The sequence below is a fragment of the Diceros bicornis genome, chromosome 22 (genome assembly GCF_020826845.1).
Source record: "Diceros bicornis minor isolate mBicDic1 chromosome 22, mDicBic1.mat.cur, whole genome shotgun sequence".
NCBI classification, from domain to species: domain Eukaryota; kingdom Metazoa; phylum Chordata; class Mammalia; order Perissodactyla; family Rhinocerotidae; genus Diceros; species Diceros bicornis.
In genome coordinates this window covers 53,291,080-53,311,208 of record NC_080761.1, presented here as the reverse complement: position 1 = coordinate 53,311,208, position 20,129 = coordinate 53,291,080, and the positions used below count along the sequence as shown (strand labels likewise).

Here is a 20,129-nt window from a genome sequence, read left to right as displayed (position 1 = left end):
CTTCCGGCCCCGTCCTGCGCAAGCGCAATGTGCCTATTTCCCCGAGCCTTCTTCCGAGTTTTCAGCTCGGCCTTCCGGGCAGGAGAGCTCCTGTTGGTTGGAGGAGGAGGACAGAGAGTCAGCAGGGGCGTGGCCTCGGCGCAGGGGTGGGCGTGGCTTCAGGTGAGCGGGGCGGGGCCTCGGCGAGTGGGTGGGGCCGGGGCGGCTTTAGCCATACAGAGCCGGGCAGGAGCAGGCCTGCTCCGAGGGGCGGGGCCGGCGGGCGGGCCGGGGGCGGGGAAGTGGCGGGGCGGGGGTGCCAGGCGCCGCGCTCAGCTCCCGCCGCTGGGCCGGCAACAAGCGCGGGTCTGGCGGAGCGCGGTGGCGCGCGGAGATCGCGAGGCGACCGGGAGCGGCTGGGCCCCCGGCGGCGCGCCCCTCGGTCGGCCCAGGAGCCGCGCCAGTCGGTGCCCCCGGCCGAGCGCGGTCCGCCTCCCTCTCGGTCATCCGTCCGGAGTGCGGCTGGCGGGCATGTCCGAGCCACCAGGGGCACCGCCTCCGGCGCTCGCAGGCCGCGGGTGAAGAAGAAAGTGCGGCCTCGCTCGGCCCGGAGCAAAGAGGTGGTCCGCAGCGAAGAGGTGGCCGCGAGCGAAGAGGTGGCCGGGAGCGAGGAAATGGCGGCAGCCGGGCTCAGCGTGACCGTCACCCACAGTGAGCGCGGGCGGGCGGCCGGTGGGCTCCGTGCCGGGCTGCGAAGGTCCGGCGGGGTTTGCGGGTTTGGCCACGTGTCCTCCGGAAGCGTGTGTCCTTGTGTTGTCCTGGCGTCCGGAAGTGTGGGTTCCTGCTTGTGTCCGCGGGGCCGGCTTCTGTGCGGGTCGTGGGTCGGCAAGCTCTCCATGCGGCCGGTGTATCTCGTCTCAGGCCGTTTGATCCTCGATGTCCGTGCTTCCCGTCGGGGTCCTGATTGTATGTGTTAGTGTCTGCCGGCGCAGTGATTGTGGGTCTTTGTGTCGGCTTGTATTTGGTCACGTTGTGTATGACTGCTCTGTGTCTGGACACCTACGTGTGTGCCGAGTCAAAACTCGTGTCCGCGGTTTCAGTGGGCTGTGGGTCCACGCATACACTCTGGGCATGCTTTGGATCTGCCTCCTGTTGGAGTTGACACAGAACTAAACAAAGCCAGTTCACTGGGGAGCTGAATCCATGAGGTTTTCCCAGGGCCAACTAGGGGAGACCCCAGGGCCTTGGAATCTGGAGACCAGGATTCTAGATCCTGCAGTTTTGAGTGACCTTGAGATATCTCCTTTCTAGGCATCTGGTTTCTTCTCTGAAGTAGAGTTGGTAACACCTGTCCCGCTGACTTCACTGGCTGTTGAGCAGGCTCAAGGCTTGGCATAATGCACTGGACACAGGCTACCTCCTTACTGTCCATATATCTGGAAAAGAATTGGCACCTCTGCTCCAAAAAGAAACTTTCTGCTGTTTGAGTTTCTTCACTCATTTGTCTATTTACTGAGCACCAACCATGGATGTGCCCAGCTGTGCCCAGTGGGAGATACCTGGAAGAAAAAGAGTTACTTGCCCATTACAACAAAGGAGACAAGACCAGGACAGTACAGAGTATAGGGCAGTCAGGCCACAGGAGGTAGACGGCTTGTGAAGAAAAGCATTTCAAATCAGATAGACCTCAGGTCAAGTTCTGACTTCACAGCTGGGTCTCCATAGGCAGGTCTTGACTGCACTGAACTCAGTTCGCTCATCTGTGAAATGGCGAATAATAAGTAGTACCTACTTCATGGGGTTGTTCTGAGATTTAGATAAGAAGATGGATGAAATGAGGCTAGTCAGCCCCTTATGCATGTTAAGTGCTTAAAATGTTAGCTGATATCATTAACATTGCTAGTTGTTATAATAGAGGAACCAAAAATCCTTGAGCAGGTCACCAGAGGAAAGCTGGGCAGATGCGGGGACAGGCTGTTTGGAGTAGGTGGCATATGACCTGAGCCTTGAAGGCTAGGTAAATAAATAAAGTGGCAGCCTATATTGGTTTATGTGTAAGAGTTTTCTTCATCGAACGCTTTTGTCTCTCCCCAGGCAATGAGAAGCACGACCTTCATGTTACCCCACAACAGGGCTGTAGTGAACCAATTGTCCAAGACCTGGCCCAGGTTGTTGAAGAGGCCACAGGGGTCCCGCTGCCTTTTCAGAAACTCATATTTAAGGGTAGGCATTTCTCTTCCAGCTTTGAGCCTTTCTGGCTAAAGGGCCTATTTAAAACTGCTTAACCTTACCTAATGGTAACTCAGTTTTCAGACTGGGACAGTTCTTGTTTGCTTGTTTATTCATTCATTCCTTCCATAACTATTTGTTGAGGATCTACCACGTACTGGACACTTTGAAACGTTTGGAGAGGTATGAGAGTTGAAGTCACGTGAGGGTGGCAGAAATCTTACCATTTCTGATGAAGCACGTGGGCAGTCTTCCCTTAGATCCTTTTCCTATTATATATTCATATGGTGCTCCCTACCACTTCTGCATAACTTGTGTTGAAATTACTATTAGTTAGTTGTTTTCATGGTTGCTGAACATCTGATTTCTGTGTTAGAATAACAGACTTTATGAGGGCAGAGATACTACAGTGTGTCTGATGCTCGGCATAGTGCTGATACCGAAGGTGTCGAACAGACTTACCAGTGGCCTGGATGGGGCAGGCCCAGTGGATGATGCTGATTTCTGCCGGGACCCACCTCCTCCCCAGCCCCATCCTTGTCTTCACATTCCCATGGGAACCCATTATTTTGGTATCTGATGGGGCCAGATTTATCCCATTTGGTGCCAGTCATAAAGAATTTAGTGATGGGAAGCATTTTATTTGTACTTCACAGTGCAACTCCTTGTCTTTTCTTTTTAAAAAGATTTCATTTTAGAATTAGAAAAGCAATAGAAATCCATGTTTCAGAATAGAGGAAGGCACAAAAAAGGAAACGTTCTCCTGGATAAAACCCCTCGTAACATTTCATTATATTTCCGTCCACCCTTTTTTGTTTGTCCTGGCATCCGGAGGTGTGGGTTCTTGTTTGTGTGTTCTTTTTTTTTTCTGGTTGACAAAACTAAGATATATTGATTATACAGTTTTTATAACATTTTTTCTTATAACACTGGGTCATCAACATTTATTGTGGCATTGAAGTTTCCTGAAGAAATGGGCTTTAATGCCTACAAAGTTTGCTGTTGTACTGATGTATAATCAGTCCCCTATTCCTGATTTTTTGGCTCTTTCCACTCTATCACTAAAATGAATAAGGTTGCCCTGAAAATAATTATTTTATAACAGTTACTATGGAGGCACATGTCCAGTTGTTTATTTAGGATAAATATCAAATATTTATCAATAATCAAATTACTGGTCAAGACACCTAAAAAGGTTATACAAATTTCTCCTCTTCTCGTTAGCAGACACACTTGTCTATTTCCTGAACCTTTGCTGAAGTGTATTTTCAGTATTGTGCAATTGTTAGAACTTGGCATAACTTTCTTCTCTTTTCAGGAAAATCTCTGAAAGAAATGGAGACGCCCTTGTCAGCACTTGGAATACAGAATGGCTGCCGGGTTATGTTAATTGGGAAAAAGGTAAATTGCTTTTTCCAGCAGAATACCTCAGAATCAAATGACTAAGGTCTTTTGTACATGTTTCTGTTTAGAAGGTCAAATTGGGGACCCAGCTCTGCATTGGTGAAATAGCTCTCTCTACACAGATGGAGCCTCTCTTTGTGGGATGGGGTTACCAGTTCTGTTCTCGTATCCCCTGGCTCCTGTTGGTTAGGGCTTCTGCTCTGGGAATTAGGAGCAGTAGTGCTGCCTCGATAATGTGTTGGTGGTGGAATCTCAGTCTGGTTAAAATGGTGCCTGAGACAGTCCTTACTCACTTGGAGGGGGATTTGCAAGAGAGCATTTTGTTAAAATAAACATCTAGATTTTAAAAATAAGTACTCTGTGCAAGTTTCAGGAGCCTCTGTCCCTTTAACCACCCTTTTTACTAAAATCTCGCATAAGGGAAAACCCTCTTTGGCTGGAAAGAGAGGTTCCGACTAAAGAACTGAGGGAGAAAAAGAGTCACTTGGTGACAGGTGAGGACAGTAGCCCCTGGGTGATGAGAGAGGGCCATAGCCTGCATTGTGACACAGTGGAATTGTTGGTCACATGAAGTTCCCTGACTTCAAGTGAGGTGGCGGATTCATAGTAGAGAGAGGGCTGAGATTAGCAAAGTGGAGGCGAAGAAAATCTAGTCCAGACTTGGAACTGCCAGGAGACTGGCCCTCGGGATTTGGCCTCAAAGAAGAATGTGAACAATTTGGGATAGTGTAAAAGTAGGAAGCTGCTGGCCCTGGCTACCAGTTGTTTAGGTGAGAGAAGGGGAAATATTCTTAATTTCTTGCTCAAGGGTCAGGGAGAATGGTGATGGGCAGTGAGTGGAACCCAAGTGTTGAGTTTGAAGAAGCCCTAGGACCTCCAGTTGGAGCTGTCCTGGGGTGTGTGGAGCCAAGTCTGATTCAGGCCTCACCTCCACCACTTTTGGGCTGTGTGACCTTACGTTACTTTACAATACCCTCAATTTCATCATCTGAAACAGTACCTCCCTCAGTGGGTTGGGGTAAGGCTTAAAACAATAATACAGGTAAAATGCACAGCAGAGTGCCTGGCATAGAGGGAATGTTCAATATAAGTATTCCTCATTGTCATCGTCATCATAGTAAGTGGAGGAGCTCAGCTGGTGGGTGACATTTAGGAGTTCCATTTAAAGGAATAGTGGAATTCCACCCGTCTCGCCATTCTGGACTCATCACGGGTGTCCACTGTAATTACCCACCAGGCTTCAGTCTGGAGACTGTTGATGGTCACTCTAGGCTGAGGTTGAGTCTGGCACTTGGATTGGCTCCATTCTCTGAACCCCAGCTGTCGGGGCCCTTACCAGAATACCTAATAGCTTCCTCTAGTCTAGAGTTTTTGTAGATAGAAAACCTTAATGTATAACCTTCTGGCTTGGTTTCAAAGAAGCAGCAGAGTTAAAGCTTTTTTCTTGGCATGTGGTTTAGCCCAATTGTGGTCAGATTTTGTTTCCTGACAGAAGCTACTGTTCTTGGTGATTATTGACTTCATTTTAGAATAGTCCGGAGGAAGAGGTAGAACTAAAGAAGTTGAAAGATTTGGAGAAGTCTGTGGAGAAAATAGCTGACCACCTGGAAGAGTTGAACAAAGAGCTTACTGGAATCCAGCAGGTAATCTCTCCGTGGACTTTGACTTTCTACCGTTTGTGAGAACTTTGTGGAGACAAGATTGTGTGCTGATGAGGGCAGGCTCCATGGTCAGACTCCCCGGGTGCAGATCCTGGCTCTAGCCTTTCTGTTACTGTGGGCAAGCTTGCCTTTGTATCAGGTTCCTCATCTGTAAAAAGGGAATGATGACGGTACCTCCCTCTGAGGGTTGTTGTGAGGGTCAGTTAATAGTTTGAGCCTGACACATACAAAATGCTTTATAAACGTTATCGTCATTGTTATTTTCAAAACCCTGCCAGCATCCGTTTGTGCTCCTAGGAGAGCACCTGTTGTGCTAGGATCATGGTCTGAAATAGAACTGGTGGCTTCTCTCAGTCTAGTCTGCTACAGTGTGGTTAGCAAGGCAAAGAACATTTTGTTGATGCATGGAAGGTCCAAGTTGAGCATAATGTTAGTGAGGAGTCATCCTATTCAATTCCTCATGGTAGAGATGGGGTACTGAAACCAAGGAAGGATTAGGAACATCCCCAAAACACATTTCTTTTTGACCCTTTCGTTTTGTAACATTAATGGATGTGTTTTCATTACAAAAGTAATACATGCTGATTGTGCGTAACTTTTAAATAAACATATGGGCACTAATAGGGAAAATAGAAATTACCTGTAAGGCCCTGACTCAGAGATAACCATTACTAAAGACTGGAATCTCTTTTTTCATCTTGAAAATAACTGGTTTAATGCTATATACACTTTGTAACTTATTCTTTTATTGGATTAAAAAATTGAACATTTTCCTGTGTCATTAAAAATCATCATACTTTTCAAAACCTGCATAATATTTTCTTGTCTATGAATGTATCATTGTTATCTAACCAATTATCTATTGTTCATCACCTAACATTATTTTACCATTATGTGTAATGCTTCTTTGAATGTCCTTGGACGTAAATCTTTTTTGACCATTTCTGATTGTTTTGGTAGAATGAATTCTTTGAATTGGAATTGCTGGCTAGTGTTTTCTCCATGTTGTCAAATCTGCATTTGTAGCACTTAGCTTTGATAACATCCTCAGAGATCCCTGCTGTCCACCTGTTGTCCCAGCTAACTGGTCATTAGGCCAAGCGATGTGAATATGCAGCAAGACAATTTGATAAGACTGATGTGAGTGCTGCCATTTGTTAGCACAGGTCTGTGTCAGGAATTATATTAAGGGTCCGCATATATTCCCCTTTATCCTTACAGTAACCCTCTGGGGTGTGGGTATCATAATCTCCATTTTAAAAATGAGGACATTGAGGCACAGATAGGTTAGGTAACTTGCTCAAGATCACAGGCCAGTGAATGGCAGTCGGAGTACAAGCCCCGGCCTGTCAAACTCTAAACCCTGCACTCTTACCATCTGCGTCTTGTGTGCCACCGGTGACTGGGGACCTCACCAGAGCCAGGCCTCAGGAGGCATTTGCAGCCCCAGTGGGCCACGTGAGAGAGAGTGGCCCGCAGCCTGTGCAGTGCTGGGATGACCCAGGGCCAGCTTTTCTGTGTTTTCCGAGAGAGGAAGTTGTTGGTCTGAGGGCTGGACCAGCCTGTTTGGGGGATGTGGACTCCCGGTGTGGCTGCTCCGTCAGTGCCGTGGCATGGCGCTTTCCATCACCCTTAAGGAGTCCTTGCAGTAATGCGCTATTCCTCCACAGGGTTTTCTAGCCAAGGATTTGCAAGCTGCAGCTCTCTGCAGACTGGATAGGAGAGTAAAAGCCACAATTGAGCAGTTTATGAAGATCTTGGAGGAGATTGACACACTGGTGAGTAAATAGTCAGCTGAGCAGAACTAGTTTCCTTTGACTGTATTTCATCAGTTTCACTCTTTGAGTAACGCACTCTTACTGCCTGAGGGTATTGAGCACCTACTGTGTGCCAGACACTGCTAGGGCCTCGGGGAATACACAGAAAGATACGACAGTTCCTGATTTCTAGGCACTCACACCCCACCAACATAGGGCTTTTGTCATTTTTATTTATGTATGCTAGTAGCATCCGGTCCTCACGAAGCTGGGACCCCAGTGGTCCGTGGTCTCATGGTCAGAGAGACACAGGGCTTCGCTTCCCTGATATTCACGTGACTGATGTTCCACTGAGCTCCTTACCTGTGTGGAATTCAGTCAGACCCTGCTGTTGTGAGGCTGTGGGGAGTCACTGACGCCATGTTCCCTTTTACGGAAAACAGTAATGATATCTCTAACCTGATGCCTCCTTCTTGAGGATGAACCACTCTGCTTTGGATTCTGGGGCAGTGAGGGGGGATTGGAAGGAAGAAGCAGAAGGTGAGCTCATGGTCTGGCCAGGACATGGTATCCAGACATAGTAAACAGTGAAAGGACAAAGTCCGGGTTACAGATCGGTTTCTCTGACCCAGATACCAAGAACAAAGGGAGCGTTTATAGGGGTGAGAGCCATGGGAGGGCCATGTAGGATACAGGCCCAGGGAAATGATTCCTGAATGTGCACATCTCATTCACATTGGTGACCTGTGACCTGTTTGGTATACTGTGGGTATTTCTGACGTGTTCTTATGTCATTTTCACTGAGGATTATTTATGTATAAATTTAATTTTCCATAGATTCTGCCAGAAAATTTCAAAGACAGTAGACTAAAAAGGAAGGGCTTGGTGAAAAGGGTTCAGGTGAGTTGTGTGGTAGAGCATTACAAAGTGTCGTGTGTTGGTGTGTGTGTATCTGTTCAAAGTAGGGTAGAGTAGAAGTGTGGTGTGTGGCGTGGGCTTTTTTTGGTTGTTATTTCTTAGCATGAACCGAGAACATGAGAGAAGAGCTCCTTTCTTGTCTGTGTAATGATATTTGCATTTTAACTGACTGGGAAGGAAGATCACTGGACGACAGACAGGGCTGACAGATTACATGGTTCCAGGAGGCACTGTTCATGTGTGCAGTGTCCCCTGAAATTGTGCAGTTGGAGTGGCAAGGCTTCCTGTCCTCGCCACCCTTTTGGGGGTTGTTGGCCTTTGTGGGCATTGTCACAAACCCGGGTCATGTGCTTCCCTCTGCCTCCCTCTCCTTATTTTGGAGCCCAGGCCCCCTTCATCCCGGCACAGCCTGTTTCAGCTTGAGTCAGTTGCCCAGGGGGTCCCCAGAATGGCTGAGCCAGGAGCCTTGTGTGGGCCAGGGTGGGCTGGCCCTGGATGGGCCCTCACTGCGGTGTGTTTGTCTTATAGGCGTTCCTCGCCAAGTGTGACACGGTGGAGCAGAACATCTGCCAGGAGACGGAGCGGCTGCAGTCCACAAACTTGGCCCTGGCCGAGTGAGTTGAGGCCCTGAAGAACAGCACCACCAGCCCTGCCCTCTTGGAATAGACATCACCTGATTTCTCCAGGGCTGCTGGGGACCATCGGCCGGTTGCCAGTTTTCTTTCTCCTTCACCTGTTCTCAGTGAACGAGCGTTGTCTTGCAGTCTTCAGTGCGGCTCCTGTCTGTCTTCTCTTCTGTCTCTGTGGCCGTGCTGTCCCGCTTTGTCTGGAGAGGGCTCCCCTGCCCAAGTCTTCCCAGCTCTTTTGACCTTTGGGTGCTTTCGTTGGGCTGGTGAGAGCTCTCAGTTGTCCTGGGGTGGTTCCGGGTTGTAGGCTACCCCGGTCTTCAGATGCTTGAGGCCTTTTTGCCCTTGTGATCCCACAGTCCCGTAGATGTAAACCAGAGTCACTGGGCGGTTGCGGCTCGTCAGGAATGTTGGGAATGGCCTGGAACAGGTGTTTGGCACACATGTAGTCCAAGAATCCCTTGTCGTGACCTAGTTCTGGACAGCTGGCTGGGTTGTTGGTTCACAGACCCTGTCCTCACCTTCCAGGGACCCTGCCCAGCCACAGGCCGTGAGATCTCGGGCTGTTCCTGCGGTGGGGCCTGTGGTTGATGCATGGACTTCCTCGTCCCCAAGCAGATCTCTAGAAGGTTAGAACCCAGTGTTGTCTGAGTCTCTGCTTGAAACCAGGTCAGCACCGTGGCTCAGGAGGGGTGAGGGGGAGCCAGAATGAGGAAAGCGGGTGGGGAAGGGAACCAGAACCTCCCAGGCGTTCCTTCAGACGCGTTTCTGTCAGCTGTGCCCTCTTGAGAGCCATATTGCCTTCAAGGCCGTTCCTGTGCATTTTGTGGCCTCCCCTACACCCATTGTTATTTAAAAAAAACGAAAACATTTTATATACACATCAGCAAGCAGAAGAATGTTTAAACTTTTTTTTTTGATAGATGAAGTAGTGGTTCTAGTCGTAATCTCTGTTTAACAAAGTTGAGAGTGGCTCTGCGTGCTAGAACTCGTAAACGGGTCAGCTGCTGTCACCCCATTTCTTTGCACTGTGCCCAGGAGACAGGCTCCCAACAGGCCGCTCTGAGGCTGACATTATTTGGCAGACGGAGTCACTGAAGTCCCAGGAATTTAGGGTTGCGTGGGTGGGACCTAGGACAAGGTGGTGGTGGGGTGGACAGGTGGACGAGGCTCAGGGCCCAGCCCACCCCCAAACTTAATCAGAGCAGTTCAGTGTTTATCTGTTTTCATATAGCAGCTGTGTGGCCTCAGGCCACAACAATTAATGAGAAGTTTCTGTGTGCCACGTGCCGTTCTAAGGTCTGTAGGTGTGTTAGTCATTTAATAATCTCACAACCTAGGAGGTAGACAGAACTATCCCATGTTAGAGATGAGGAAACTGAGAGCTTAGGGAATTTGCTCAAGGTCATAGAGGCAGTGGCAGAGCCAGGATGCAGAGCTGGGCAGTTTGATTCAGAGCCCATGCTCTTTGTCTCTGCCGCCTCCCACCCGATATGGGGTTGCTTGCTCTCTCGTTTTCTCTCTCTTCCTCTCCCTCTCTTTATCTCTCGTGTTGGTCTCTCCACTTCCTGTCTGGCTCTCTCCAGTTCATTCTCCACAGGGCATCTTGGGTGATCATGAAGTACAAATCTTATCATGTTGGCCCCCTGCTTAGAAACCTCCCATGGCTCCCCATTCCTCTTAGGATAAAGGCCCGTGTCCTCATCCTGCACCCCTCCCATCTCATCTCGGGCCTGTCTCCTGTCTGTTCTCTGCTGTGAGTCATTCTGGTCTTGGTTCGGGTCCTCAGATGCTCTGTACTCTCTCCTGCTCTGGGGTCTTTGCACACATGGTTCCTCTGCTTGGACAGCCCCTCACTGCCCGCCCCCCCTTCCTGGGTAACTCCTGTTCATCCTTCAGAACTTCACTCCAGTGTCTCTTCTGTGGAGAAGCCTCACCTACTGTCTGAGAACGTATCAAGCCCCCAGGTGATGTCTTCTCACAGCTTGCCATGACTTTTTTCTCTTTATGATAAACGGCATTTATTGTAGTCTGTGATGATTTATTTGTGGGATTATTTGATTAATATTTGCCTTTAACGGTAGACTGTAAGTTCCTTGGTTAAGGAGCTTCTTTGTCTTGTTAACAGCATATTTCTGCACGTTGTCTGGTTTGTAGTAAGTGCTCAATAAATGTTTGGAGGATGAGTGAGTGTTGGACACACGCATTGAGGGTGCAGTTTCCACACTGGAGCTCTGGCAGCACTGGAAGTCATGGTGTCAACAGCCTGTCTTATTTGAGGGTTGAGAAAAGAGGCCCTCAGGCGTGGGCTGCCCAGCAGACGTGCAGAGTGCTGCCAGGGGCCCGTGCACAAGGCCCACCCACACAGACCTGCCCATCCAAGGGTGTTCCTGCCTCTGAGCAGGGGGAGGATGCTCCTCAGTTGCCCACTTTCCTGGGACATGAACAGTCGCACTGCAGGGGAACAGATGCGGCTCTGTGATCCCACAACATCCTCCAGCCTCACAGAGCTGGAAGAATTCTCCCACGGGCTCTTCAGTCAATGATTTCCACTTACCCTCCAAGGTACTACTTAGTGGTTACCTCCTCCAGGAAGCCCTCCTTCATCTGGTCATTAGGCCTCTTTAGTTGAAAGTACCGGAAACCTAATTACAAAGAAATTGTTGAAATAGAAGATTTATTGGCAGGATGTCAAGTTAACCCAGGTAACTCGGGGAAGGTCCAGGGCAGCTGGGCTTCAGGAACACAAACATTGCACGGAATCACTCTCCATATTGTCGATGTTGTTCGCTCAATCCTCCTTCTTCCACACAGTAAGAAACATGCCTGCCAGCAGCCCCTGCTTCATACATATTGCAGCTTCACCACCAGAGAGGAACTGCCTCTGTTTCCTTATTTTCAATTTGAAAAGTCCTGGAGAAGAGCCTTTTGGCCAATCAGCAGTGGCCAGGGCAGCAGGGTCACATGCCGCAGATACGTTTCAGGGTGGTTCCCGGAAGTGGGGCCACAGTTTGCACATCTGTAAAGTGGGGAATTAGGTGTTTCTTCCAGTGTGGTGCCTGGCACGTTGTTCAGGCTGATCTTTGTGATTTCTCATCAGGTGAGTGGGAGCCTGGGAGGGCAGGGTCACTGAGGAGATGCTTGGCTGAGCTGTGCCACTTGGGTGTAAGAGGGGCTTCCCACTTAGTGCAGAGACTCAGATGTTACCAATATCCACTCTCCTCTTACAATAAGTGAACTCCAGGTTTTCAGCTTAGCACATGGCCAACCAGATAAAAACTACTGTTTCCCTGCCTTCTTGCACTAGCATGGCTAAGAGACTACATTTTAGTCAATGGGATGCAAACAGAGTGTGTGCATCTTATGGGAAGCGTCTTCAGAGGCAGTACTGTGCCCTTCTTTTCCTCTCTGGGCTAGAATGTAGACACGATGGCTGGAGTTGGAGCAGCTATCGTGGACCTTGAGGTGGAAACTGATGAGGACGGCAGAGTAACCATATGGAAGGAGCATGGAGTTGGCATACTACATGGGTCTGTGTTTGAGAGAAATTAACTTCTATCTGTTTAAGCTGCTGTTATTTTGGCTTTCTGGTCTCTCACAGCCAAACAGTCCTACATCATTCCTATGCAGGTGGGAAACAGAAGTTCTGCTGCTATCAGTAGGAGTAGAAGAGCTATGGATGACCTCCCAGTCCCTGCCACCTGTGAATCTGTCAGCAACAGTTCGTGCCTGGAGTTCCCATTTCACTGGTCCAGAGAATGTTGGTCCTGTCTTCCCTGCCCTCTCTCCTTCTAGAGCTTGGCGTGTGTGATTTCCCATACGGCATCTCCTGCTTTATCGCCCACCCTAGCGCAGGAATCTGTCCATGTGAAACTGCTTCCACCTGGCCAGGCCCACTCCTTTCTCCTGTCACCATTACCAAGAGGCTCCACCTACAGGCTTTGTGTAAAAGACAGGGTGTTTGACATATTCCACAGGCTGGGATCTCTGGGATTTCCCAGCGATGGGCTGTGTGTTCCTGTGGGCTGGTGTGTGAGTGCATGTGTGCTGTGTGTGCCTGGGGTTTGTCTAATGTCAGCATATTTAACAACCAGTCAATGGATGTTGACCAAAAAAGCAGAGCAGGGTCTGGAGTCCTCTAGCTGTGGGTGGCCCGGCACAGGGGGACGCTCGAGGGCTTGGGGCAGCCCCTGTTTTCAACTGTAACAGACCTAGTTCAGTATTTTAACAAGCTTGTGTGTGTGTGTGTGTCTGTCTTGTGTGTGTGTGTGAGAGAGAGAGAGAGGGAGAGAGACTCGGGGCGCCAGTACAACCCAGGGAGGCCGTGAGGGATGTGGGACCCTCACAGAGGCTGTCGGGCTGGGCCGGGTACCCTGGCCATGACGGAGGGTACAGATCTCACCTGGGATCTTAGCCTCAGTGACAGGCCAGGCTGGGGCAGACAGGAGTGCTGGGCAGTGACCTGGGGTCAGGGGCTGGCCCCTCAGAGCCCTGACCTCAAGCAGGCGGAAAATACCTGGGCTCTCCGGTGGAGGAGCACCACAGCAATGGAGAGGACATAGGTTTGGAGTAGGGACGACAGGGCAAGACGCCCACCCCACAACCGCCTCCCCAGAGTCCCCAAAGATGCTGGCCTACTGGGCTGGGTTGGCTGGATCTTTTATTTCACGTCACATCCTCTCCACTCCCACCACTGTTCTCCAGCCTGAAGCTTCATGGCTTAAGGGGCTCCTGTGGGGTCAGCATTTGCCATCCTTCACAATCTGGATGTCCTGTTTGGTTTTTCTGGGATCACAGGAGATATGGCTGAGGCCACCTCCTCAGGAACTAGAACGTACCCTTCAGGGACACTGGCCCAGTCCCCCCAGACACCCTGCTGAGCCCTACCCACCCACCCAGTGTACGGTGCAGGACAGGTCCCCTGGTGCCCTGGGCACATTCTTCTACAGTTTTCCCTCTTGCACACCCTCCCCCTGGGAGATTTCAGCTTCCTGGGGTTTCAACCACTGCTGCATGCCCGTGACTACAGCTCTGTCTGGCCTGGACCTCTGTCCTGAACTCTAGGGCTGTTCATGCAGTTGTCTGTTGCACATCTCCACTGGCATGTCCCAGAGGCTCAGCTGCCCACAAACAGTATTGCCCTATAAACCTGCTATATCCCCCTGCCCCCGACATTGGCACATGGCATCACCAGCTGCCCAAGCCCACAAAGAAGGAACCAGCACGTTGCTCTTGTCTCCTCTGCACACCCCCTGCTCCTCACGTCCAAGCTCAGCCTGTCAGTTCTACCTGCGGTATAACCATGAGTCTTTCACTATCATGACCTTTCCCCAAGTTAGGACAATGTCCTGCTGTCCTGCCCATCTGTCCAGAGCAGCTTCCAAAGATTTTCTTCTCCACGATCTCACTGAGCTCTGGCCAGCTCAAGGGTCCTGTTAATGAAGACATGAGACCAGATGGGTGCTCTACCTACTAAGGTCATGTTCTGGCCCTGCTCCCCTCTCTAGACTCATTTCTTGCCTCTCTCCCATTCTCCTTTAAACTTCATCCTGCAGCATATCTAACTTCTTATATTTCCCCAAAAAGAAACTTCTTTTCCCTTGTAGACCTTTCCAAACTCATTTCTCTACTTGGAATTACCTTCCCTTGTTCCTACTTTTTCCTAGCTCCTTTCTACTTCTCCCTCAGGGTTGAGCTGAAGTATCACCTCCTCCAGGAAGTCTTCCTTGCCCTTGCCCTGCACCTCAGGCCCCTGGGCACCCCCATCTGAGCCTGGAGCATCCTATGCTGCAATTAGCTGAGCGTCAGCTTGGCTTCCCCCTTAGATTAACCGCATGCCCGGGAGGCAGTGATACTGTCTAGCTCATCGCGCCCTGTGGTAGCCCCAGTGCCCAGCACATAGTAAGCACTCAATACAGAATTGCTGGCTGGAGGAATACACAGACAAGTGAGGTCGCCTAGTCAGTCAGGGGCAGAGCGAGGAGAAGAACTCAGGGTCTCTGTCCAACCCACAGCCCCGTCCCAGCGGTGGTGTTCTGCTGGTCCATGTGCCACCTTTGCATTACACTTGTGCTCAGTCTGTTAGGGGCGCAGTCATGTCAGAGGACGGTTAGGCCGAGTGTGTGTGAAGGATGAGGCAGATCCTCTTGCTGCTTTCAGATGCGTCTGCACAGAGATGGGGCCCACCTAGGCAAGCTGAGGGTAAGGTGGGGGTGACCTTCATCCGGGTCAAGCAGAGCTGGCACTCACTGTCATACGTGACCCCGTCAGTGCCGCAGACCAGGCTGGACATCTGAGAACAGTGTGGAGACTCCGCCATGTGCTCACAGATGGGCTGTGGAGGAGAGGAAGGGAGAGGAAGGAGAGGCACGCAGGGGTCAGAGGCAGGGAGGAGGGACCCAGGGGCTCTGCTTGAACCAGCAGCGCTCCAGGGAGGATCCCGAATCAAGGAGGCCCCAGCGTGGCTCCAGTGACCATGAAACCAACCACTCAGGGCCCCTTGGCATGTTTGCTGGTGTGTGCGTGTGACCGTGTGTGTGGCTATGGCTGTGAGTGTGTCTGTAAGTGTGTGCCTGTGTCTGCTGAGCCCAGGTATGCAGGCATCCGAGTGTGTGCCTGTGTTTATGTGTGTGGAGTGAGTTTGTGCTCTCAAGCTCTTGGGGACAGGTTCACACACTCCTCAGAGAGTCTACCTAGAACCTCTGCCACTGGTCCCACTAAGGACCCTGGAGACAGAACCACTCACCATTCCCAGGAGGCCCCTCCTCCCCAGGGCACCTGAACTCACCCGGGCCTGCCTGACCTCTCAGACTGTTGGTGTGAGAAGGCTGGAGAAATGGGACAAGGCTTGGGGCCTCCAAGCCTCAGTCTGAAAGTGTTTCAGACCAGGCCTAAGGTCAGGGTCAGAATTGGGTCAGAACTGGGATCGGGCCTGGGATGGGGTAGGGTGAGGGAGGCAGTGTGGTAGAGTGGAGGTCCCAGGCACCGGAGACCTGAGTGCTGCACTGATTAGCTGTGTAAACTTGGGAAGAGCTATTTCCACTCTCCAAGCCTCAGTTTCCTCATCTGCAAGAACTGTGAATAATAGTATTCTTCTCACATACGCTTAATTGAGATAATGTATGTAAAGTGTTTGGTCCTTTAACTGGCACAGAGTAAGTGGGGCTGGGTTCTGACGGGCTGACAGCAGAGATGCTGGGGCTGCTGGGTGGAGGTGGCTCTGCGCCTCCCCGGTCACCTAGGGAAAGAGGGAGATGAAGGTCTCGAGAGGCCAGCACCACTGCCTTGGGATTCCTGGGGACAGCAGACCCAGGGCCAAGATGGAATTGGGGTTCAGGGACACCTTGGTGTCTGTGCTCCAGACTGAGGGGATGGATGATGGAGTGTGGTTAGGGGAGGCTGGCACACTCCATAGGGACATCAGTGTGCCAGGTTGCCTCTTGGGCCGAAATCCACAGCCTGTCTGTCTGCACTGTGCAAAGCAGAGAGTGCACTCGGTCCCGCAGAGCCTACGCGGGGGTCTCACTGCTGGTTGGGGCGGATCTCTCGAGGTCAAGTTTGGGACTTTGGCAAAGGAGCTGGGCCTGCTTAGCCTGGAAGGGCTACCCTGGGAACATACAGGCTCAGGAGGCCACCTGGCCACCGTGGAGCCATCGGAGTTGTCTGAGCAGGAGTGTAAAGAAGAAAACGCTGCTTTCCCAGCATGAGTGATGGAGCGGGCTCCCCTCTGCAGGTGGAAGGCCAGAATGGCAGCCCTGGGGCCAGAACTGCAAGGAGCCGCCTTACCATTCTTAAGAAAATGGGCCTTCCTGCCGACACTGGCCCCTTCTGAAAGGCAAAACAGCAAGAGTCAGGTGATGTTGGCTCTAGGCCCCAGGTCCAGGGGTCTGAGGACTGCTGCTTCAGCGGGCCTGTCCCAGCCACTACCCAGTCTGGAATTCCTCAAGGAAAGGTAGTGAGTCGCCAGACAGTGAGGCTCCCAGAAAGCCAATGTGACCTCGGGTTGCGTGAGCAGTGAGAGAAAGTCTGGAATTCCTCAAGGAAAGGTAGTGAGTCGCCAGACAGTGAGGCTCCCAGAAAGCCAATGTGACCTCGGGTTGCATGAGCAGTGACAGAAAGTCTAGAATTAGGGAGGTGACAGTCCAGCCTGTCCTTGCTAGTCAGATTCCTCTGGGATCGGTATGTCCCATATAATAATAAGAATAACCATTCAGTTACTATGTGCCAGGCATTGAGAATACATGCTCTGAACTGCTCTTCACACCTCCACACCACTATGTGACAAGGAGGAAGGTGGCAGCAGTGGACCCACCCCCAGCACTGAGGCACTCACTTCCTCAGCTGCCGGGCTACTGAGTCCTCCCCAGCAGTTACCCTCAGCGAAGGGAGCTGCCTCACCCAAGGTCGCGTCCCCCACCCAGGAACAACCCGTATCCAATGACAGGTTGATGTGGGTACAACGGCCCAAACCCTTCGTCTCTCTTCAGAACAGTGCTCAGGGGCCACCTGGCGCCAAAGCTCCCTGTAGGCTCATGGGAGGCCCCTGCTGCACTGCAGTCAGCTTCCCTCCTCCTTCACAGGTGTTACCCCTGAGCACCCGCTGCAGACTGCATGCAGATCGACTCTGTTCCCTGGGGACCTTGACCACCCTATGGAGGAGGCTCAGAGGGAGAGCACACAGCTTGTGCATAGAGCTGGGATGTGCACAGCCCGGCTCTTTGCACACACACGTTTGTGCCCCGTGGCCCCTCCAGGTCTAGATGGACTGCTTACAGGACATGAGCAAACTGTGATGTGACTGGTGAGCATGATGGGGGGATGAGGGAACGGGGGCCATATCTAGGGCCACGGGTGGAAGGAAAGGTGTCTGTGTAAATTGGAGAAGGGCAGGTAGCTCCCTGAAGTCTCTGAAGGGCTATCCTGGGGCCAAGGGATTGATGAGCTCTTCTCAGACTCACAGGGCAGAGCCCTTCCGTGCAAGAAGGCTTCAGGGAGGCAGGTTTGGGTTCCAGAATTTTCTCTCAGTGGGAACTATGTCTTAGCGAAGGAGGCTTTCTCCAGATGTGGAGAGTTCTCCATCACTGGAGGTGTACAAAGCACTGTGGTTTTAGCTTTTCCTGGGGATGCTGTTATTAGAACTTTCCAAGGTAGGGAGAGAGAAGGGAATGGAGACTAAGGGAGCTCTGATGTGCTGTTGCATTGTGGCACTGGGGCATCAAATGCAAATCTGGCCTTGTCACCAGACTGCTCAAAACCCTTCCACGTTGTAATTGCCAAAACTGGAAATTACTGAGATGTCCTTCAACAGGAGAATGGATAGACTATGATACATATATACAGAGGGATACAGCTCAGCAATAAAAAAGAGCAGACAACTGAGACATGCAACAACATGACTGAATCTCAACAACATGCTGAGCGAAAGAAGCAAGACACAAAGACTACCTACAGTATGGAGGGGGCACCTTGGGCCAAGGTCAAGGGCAGCCTAGGGGTCAATGCAACATTCTATATGACATTCTAGAACAGGCCAAACTAATCTATGGTGGAAGAGAGAGCAGTGGTTGCCTCTGGAGGTGGGGCGGGGGAGGGAATTGACTCGCATGAGGGAAATTTCTGGGGCGATAGAAAGGTTCTGTATCTTGATGGGGGTTTGGGTTACAAAGCTATACGCATTGTTAAAACTCATTGAATGAGATTCATTGATGGATCAGATTTGTGCATTGCATGGTATGTAACTATCAGGGGACAAAAAAGCGTTAAAAAATTTAAAGCCCTTGCATGGCTCCCCGTCATGGTCACTAAGCTTGTTCATCTTCTGTTTAGGGTGCTGCAAGAGCTAATCCCAAACTTCCTCCCTGGGCTCACTTCCTAGTTCACCCTCCATGTGCCCACGCCCAGCTATCCCTCTCTGCTTGCTCTTCCCAGAACAGGCTCTGCTCTGGTTTATGCTGTTCCCTCTGCCTGGAATGTCGTTGTTCCCCTTCTCCTCCTATTGACTCGTACTCTCCTTTCAAGGCTCAGATGCCACCTCCCAGTGAAGCCTTCCGTGATGTCCCCAGGGTTTGCTGAGCATGCCTGAATTTAGGCTTCTGTTTTAGTCCATTTGGGCTGCTATAACAAAAATACCAGAAACTGGGGGGCTTATAAACAACAAATATTTATTTCTCACAGTTTGAAGGCTGGGAAGTTCAAGATCATGGTGCTAGAAGATTTGGTGTCACTGGTAAGGGCCGTCTTCCTGGTTCATAGTCTGTGCCTTCTCCCTGTGTCCTCACATGGTGGAAGGGGCGCAGGAGCTCTCTGGGGTCTCTTTTATAAGGGCACTAATCCCATTTGTGAGGGCTCCACCCTCATGACCTGATCACCTCCCAGAGGTCCCACCTCCCAATGCTGTCACCTTGGGAGGTTAGGATTTCAGCACATGAATTTTGGGGCCCACAAACATTCAGGCCACAGCAGCTTCTTTCACGCCACCACGTGCTGTCCCATCCTGCCTCCTATGGACCTGTGCTTCTTGGGGCTCCTGCATCTCTGCCCCCATGTGGCAACGCCCCCCCACCCCCCACATGCTGCCTCCCACACTCCAGCTGCATGTGTCCAGCCCAGGGCGGGGCTCCCATGCTCCCATGCTTGCTCTCAGTCCCATGCCCCCAGCCCAGCAGGTGGATGGGAGCTCAGAGGACATAGGCCAGGCTTCCTTCAGCACCCATCGCCCTGCAGCCAGCAGACTTGCCTCTCTCCCCTGCCTTAGGCCTGCTCCCTTCTGCCTCCCCCTTCTCTAGCCTGGTAGTTGCTCAGTGCATCTTTGAACTAGAACAACCTCCTACTTGCAGCTGGAGAAACTGAGGCCCCAAGATGGGAGGGAACTCTCACAATTTTGAGCCAAAGTCAGGATTTGAACCCAGGTTTCTTTTCTCCTAGCCCAGGACTTTCCCCACCACAGTGGACACATGCAGAAAGAAGCTATATGCAGAAAACTAAGGCCTCACAGGGTGCTCCAGACCCTGCCTCTGCCCCACCCCCAGCTCACCTACCAATACCAAGCCCCAGAGTGTCCAGGCTCTGCCCACTCACCCCTGTCCACCACGAGGAGGGCAGCCAAGGTAAGGGCGACCACCCACAGGCGGATGGCCATGCTGATTCTGGGCTGACATAGCCTGAGCTAGCTGGGGCCTGTGCCGGGGGAAGGAGGGGGGCCTGTTTATGGTGCTGATCCCCACCCTTATCTCATCTAGGGCCAGATGGACCGACTGGCAGCATCACCCAGAGTTCATCTCTGCATGCTGGCATCCGGAAAGGGCTTGCTGTTGGCAGAGATGCTGAGCTCGTGGTGCGTGGGGCTGTGGCTGTGGGGTTGGCAGATTTCTGAAGTGAGGAAGAGTTTGGATAGCTTGCAAAGCTGACACCAGTCTGAGAGCTGCAGAAGAGCGAGAGGGAAATGCAAGTAGAAAAACAGAGAGAGACTAAGAGAGAGAGAGAGAGAGAAAGGGAGAGGCAGATCAGAAAAAAGAAAAAAACCCCAGCAACTGGAGGTGGCGGGAGGCAGAGAAAAG

The 20,129-nt window shown here is 51.3% G+C and overlaps 2 protein-coding genes across 2 annotated transcripts; one reads left to right on the top strand and one right to left on the bottom strand.

Moving 5' to 3' along the window:
- Positions 1 to 27: 27 nt before the first annotated feature.
- Positions 28 to 10,760, top strand: BAG1 (BAG cochaperone 1). The gene is made up of 8 exons (XM_058566138.1): positions 28 to 162; positions 303 to 690; positions 2,074 to 2,202; positions 3,527 to 3,609; positions 5,142 to 5,255; positions 6,944 to 7,051; positions 7,868 to 7,930; positions 8,477 to 10,760. Exons 1-8 carry the CDS (start codon positions 28 to 30, stop codon positions 8,564 to 8,566), a joined length of 1,110 nt encoding a protein of 369 aa, XP_058422121.1. The 3' UTR covers positions 8,567 to 10,760.
- SPINK4 (serine peptidase inhibitor Kazal type 4) lies at positions 8,851 to 19,711 on the bottom strand. The gene is made up of 4 exons (XM_058566137.1): positions 19,651 to 19,711; positions 16,360 to 16,400; positions 14,761 to 14,908; positions 8,851 to 8,957 (listed from the first exon to the last, which is right to left on the bottom strand). Exons 1-4 carry the CDS (start codon positions 19,709 to 19,711, stop codon positions 8,851 to 8,853), a joined length of 357 nt encoding a protein of 118 aa, XP_058422120.1.
- Between the last annotated feature and the right edge of the window lie 418 nt (positions 19,712 to 20,129).

Excerpts from the sequence above, each read along its gene's own strand:
- BAG1 (XM_058566138.1), top strand. The coding sequence starts at position 28 with ATGTGCCTATTTCCCCGAGCCTTCTTCCGAGTTTTCAGCTCGGCCTTC. Across the intron at positions 2,203-3,526 it reads TCAGAAACTCATATTTAAGG|GAAAATCTCTGAAAGAAATG; the intron begins GTAGGCATTTCT and ends TTCTCTTTTCAG. Across the intron at positions 7,052-7,867 it reads TGGAGGAGATTGACACACTG|ATTCTGCCAGAAAATTTCAA; the intron begins GTGAGTAAATAG and ends AATTTTCCATAG.
- SPINK4 (XM_058566137.1), bottom strand. The coding sequence starts at position 19,711 with ATGGCCATCCGCCTGTGGGTGGTCGCCCTTACCTTGGCTGCCCTCCTC. Across the intron at positions 14,909-16,359 it reads GGCCCATTTTCTTAAGAATG|CCCATCTGTGAGCACATGGC; the intron begins GTAAGGCGGCTC and ends TCTCCTCCACAG. Across the intron at positions 8,958-14,760 it reads CTTACCCTCAGCTTGCCTAG|TGACTCTGGTTTACATCTAC; the intron begins GTGGGCCCCATC and ends GCAACCGCCCAG.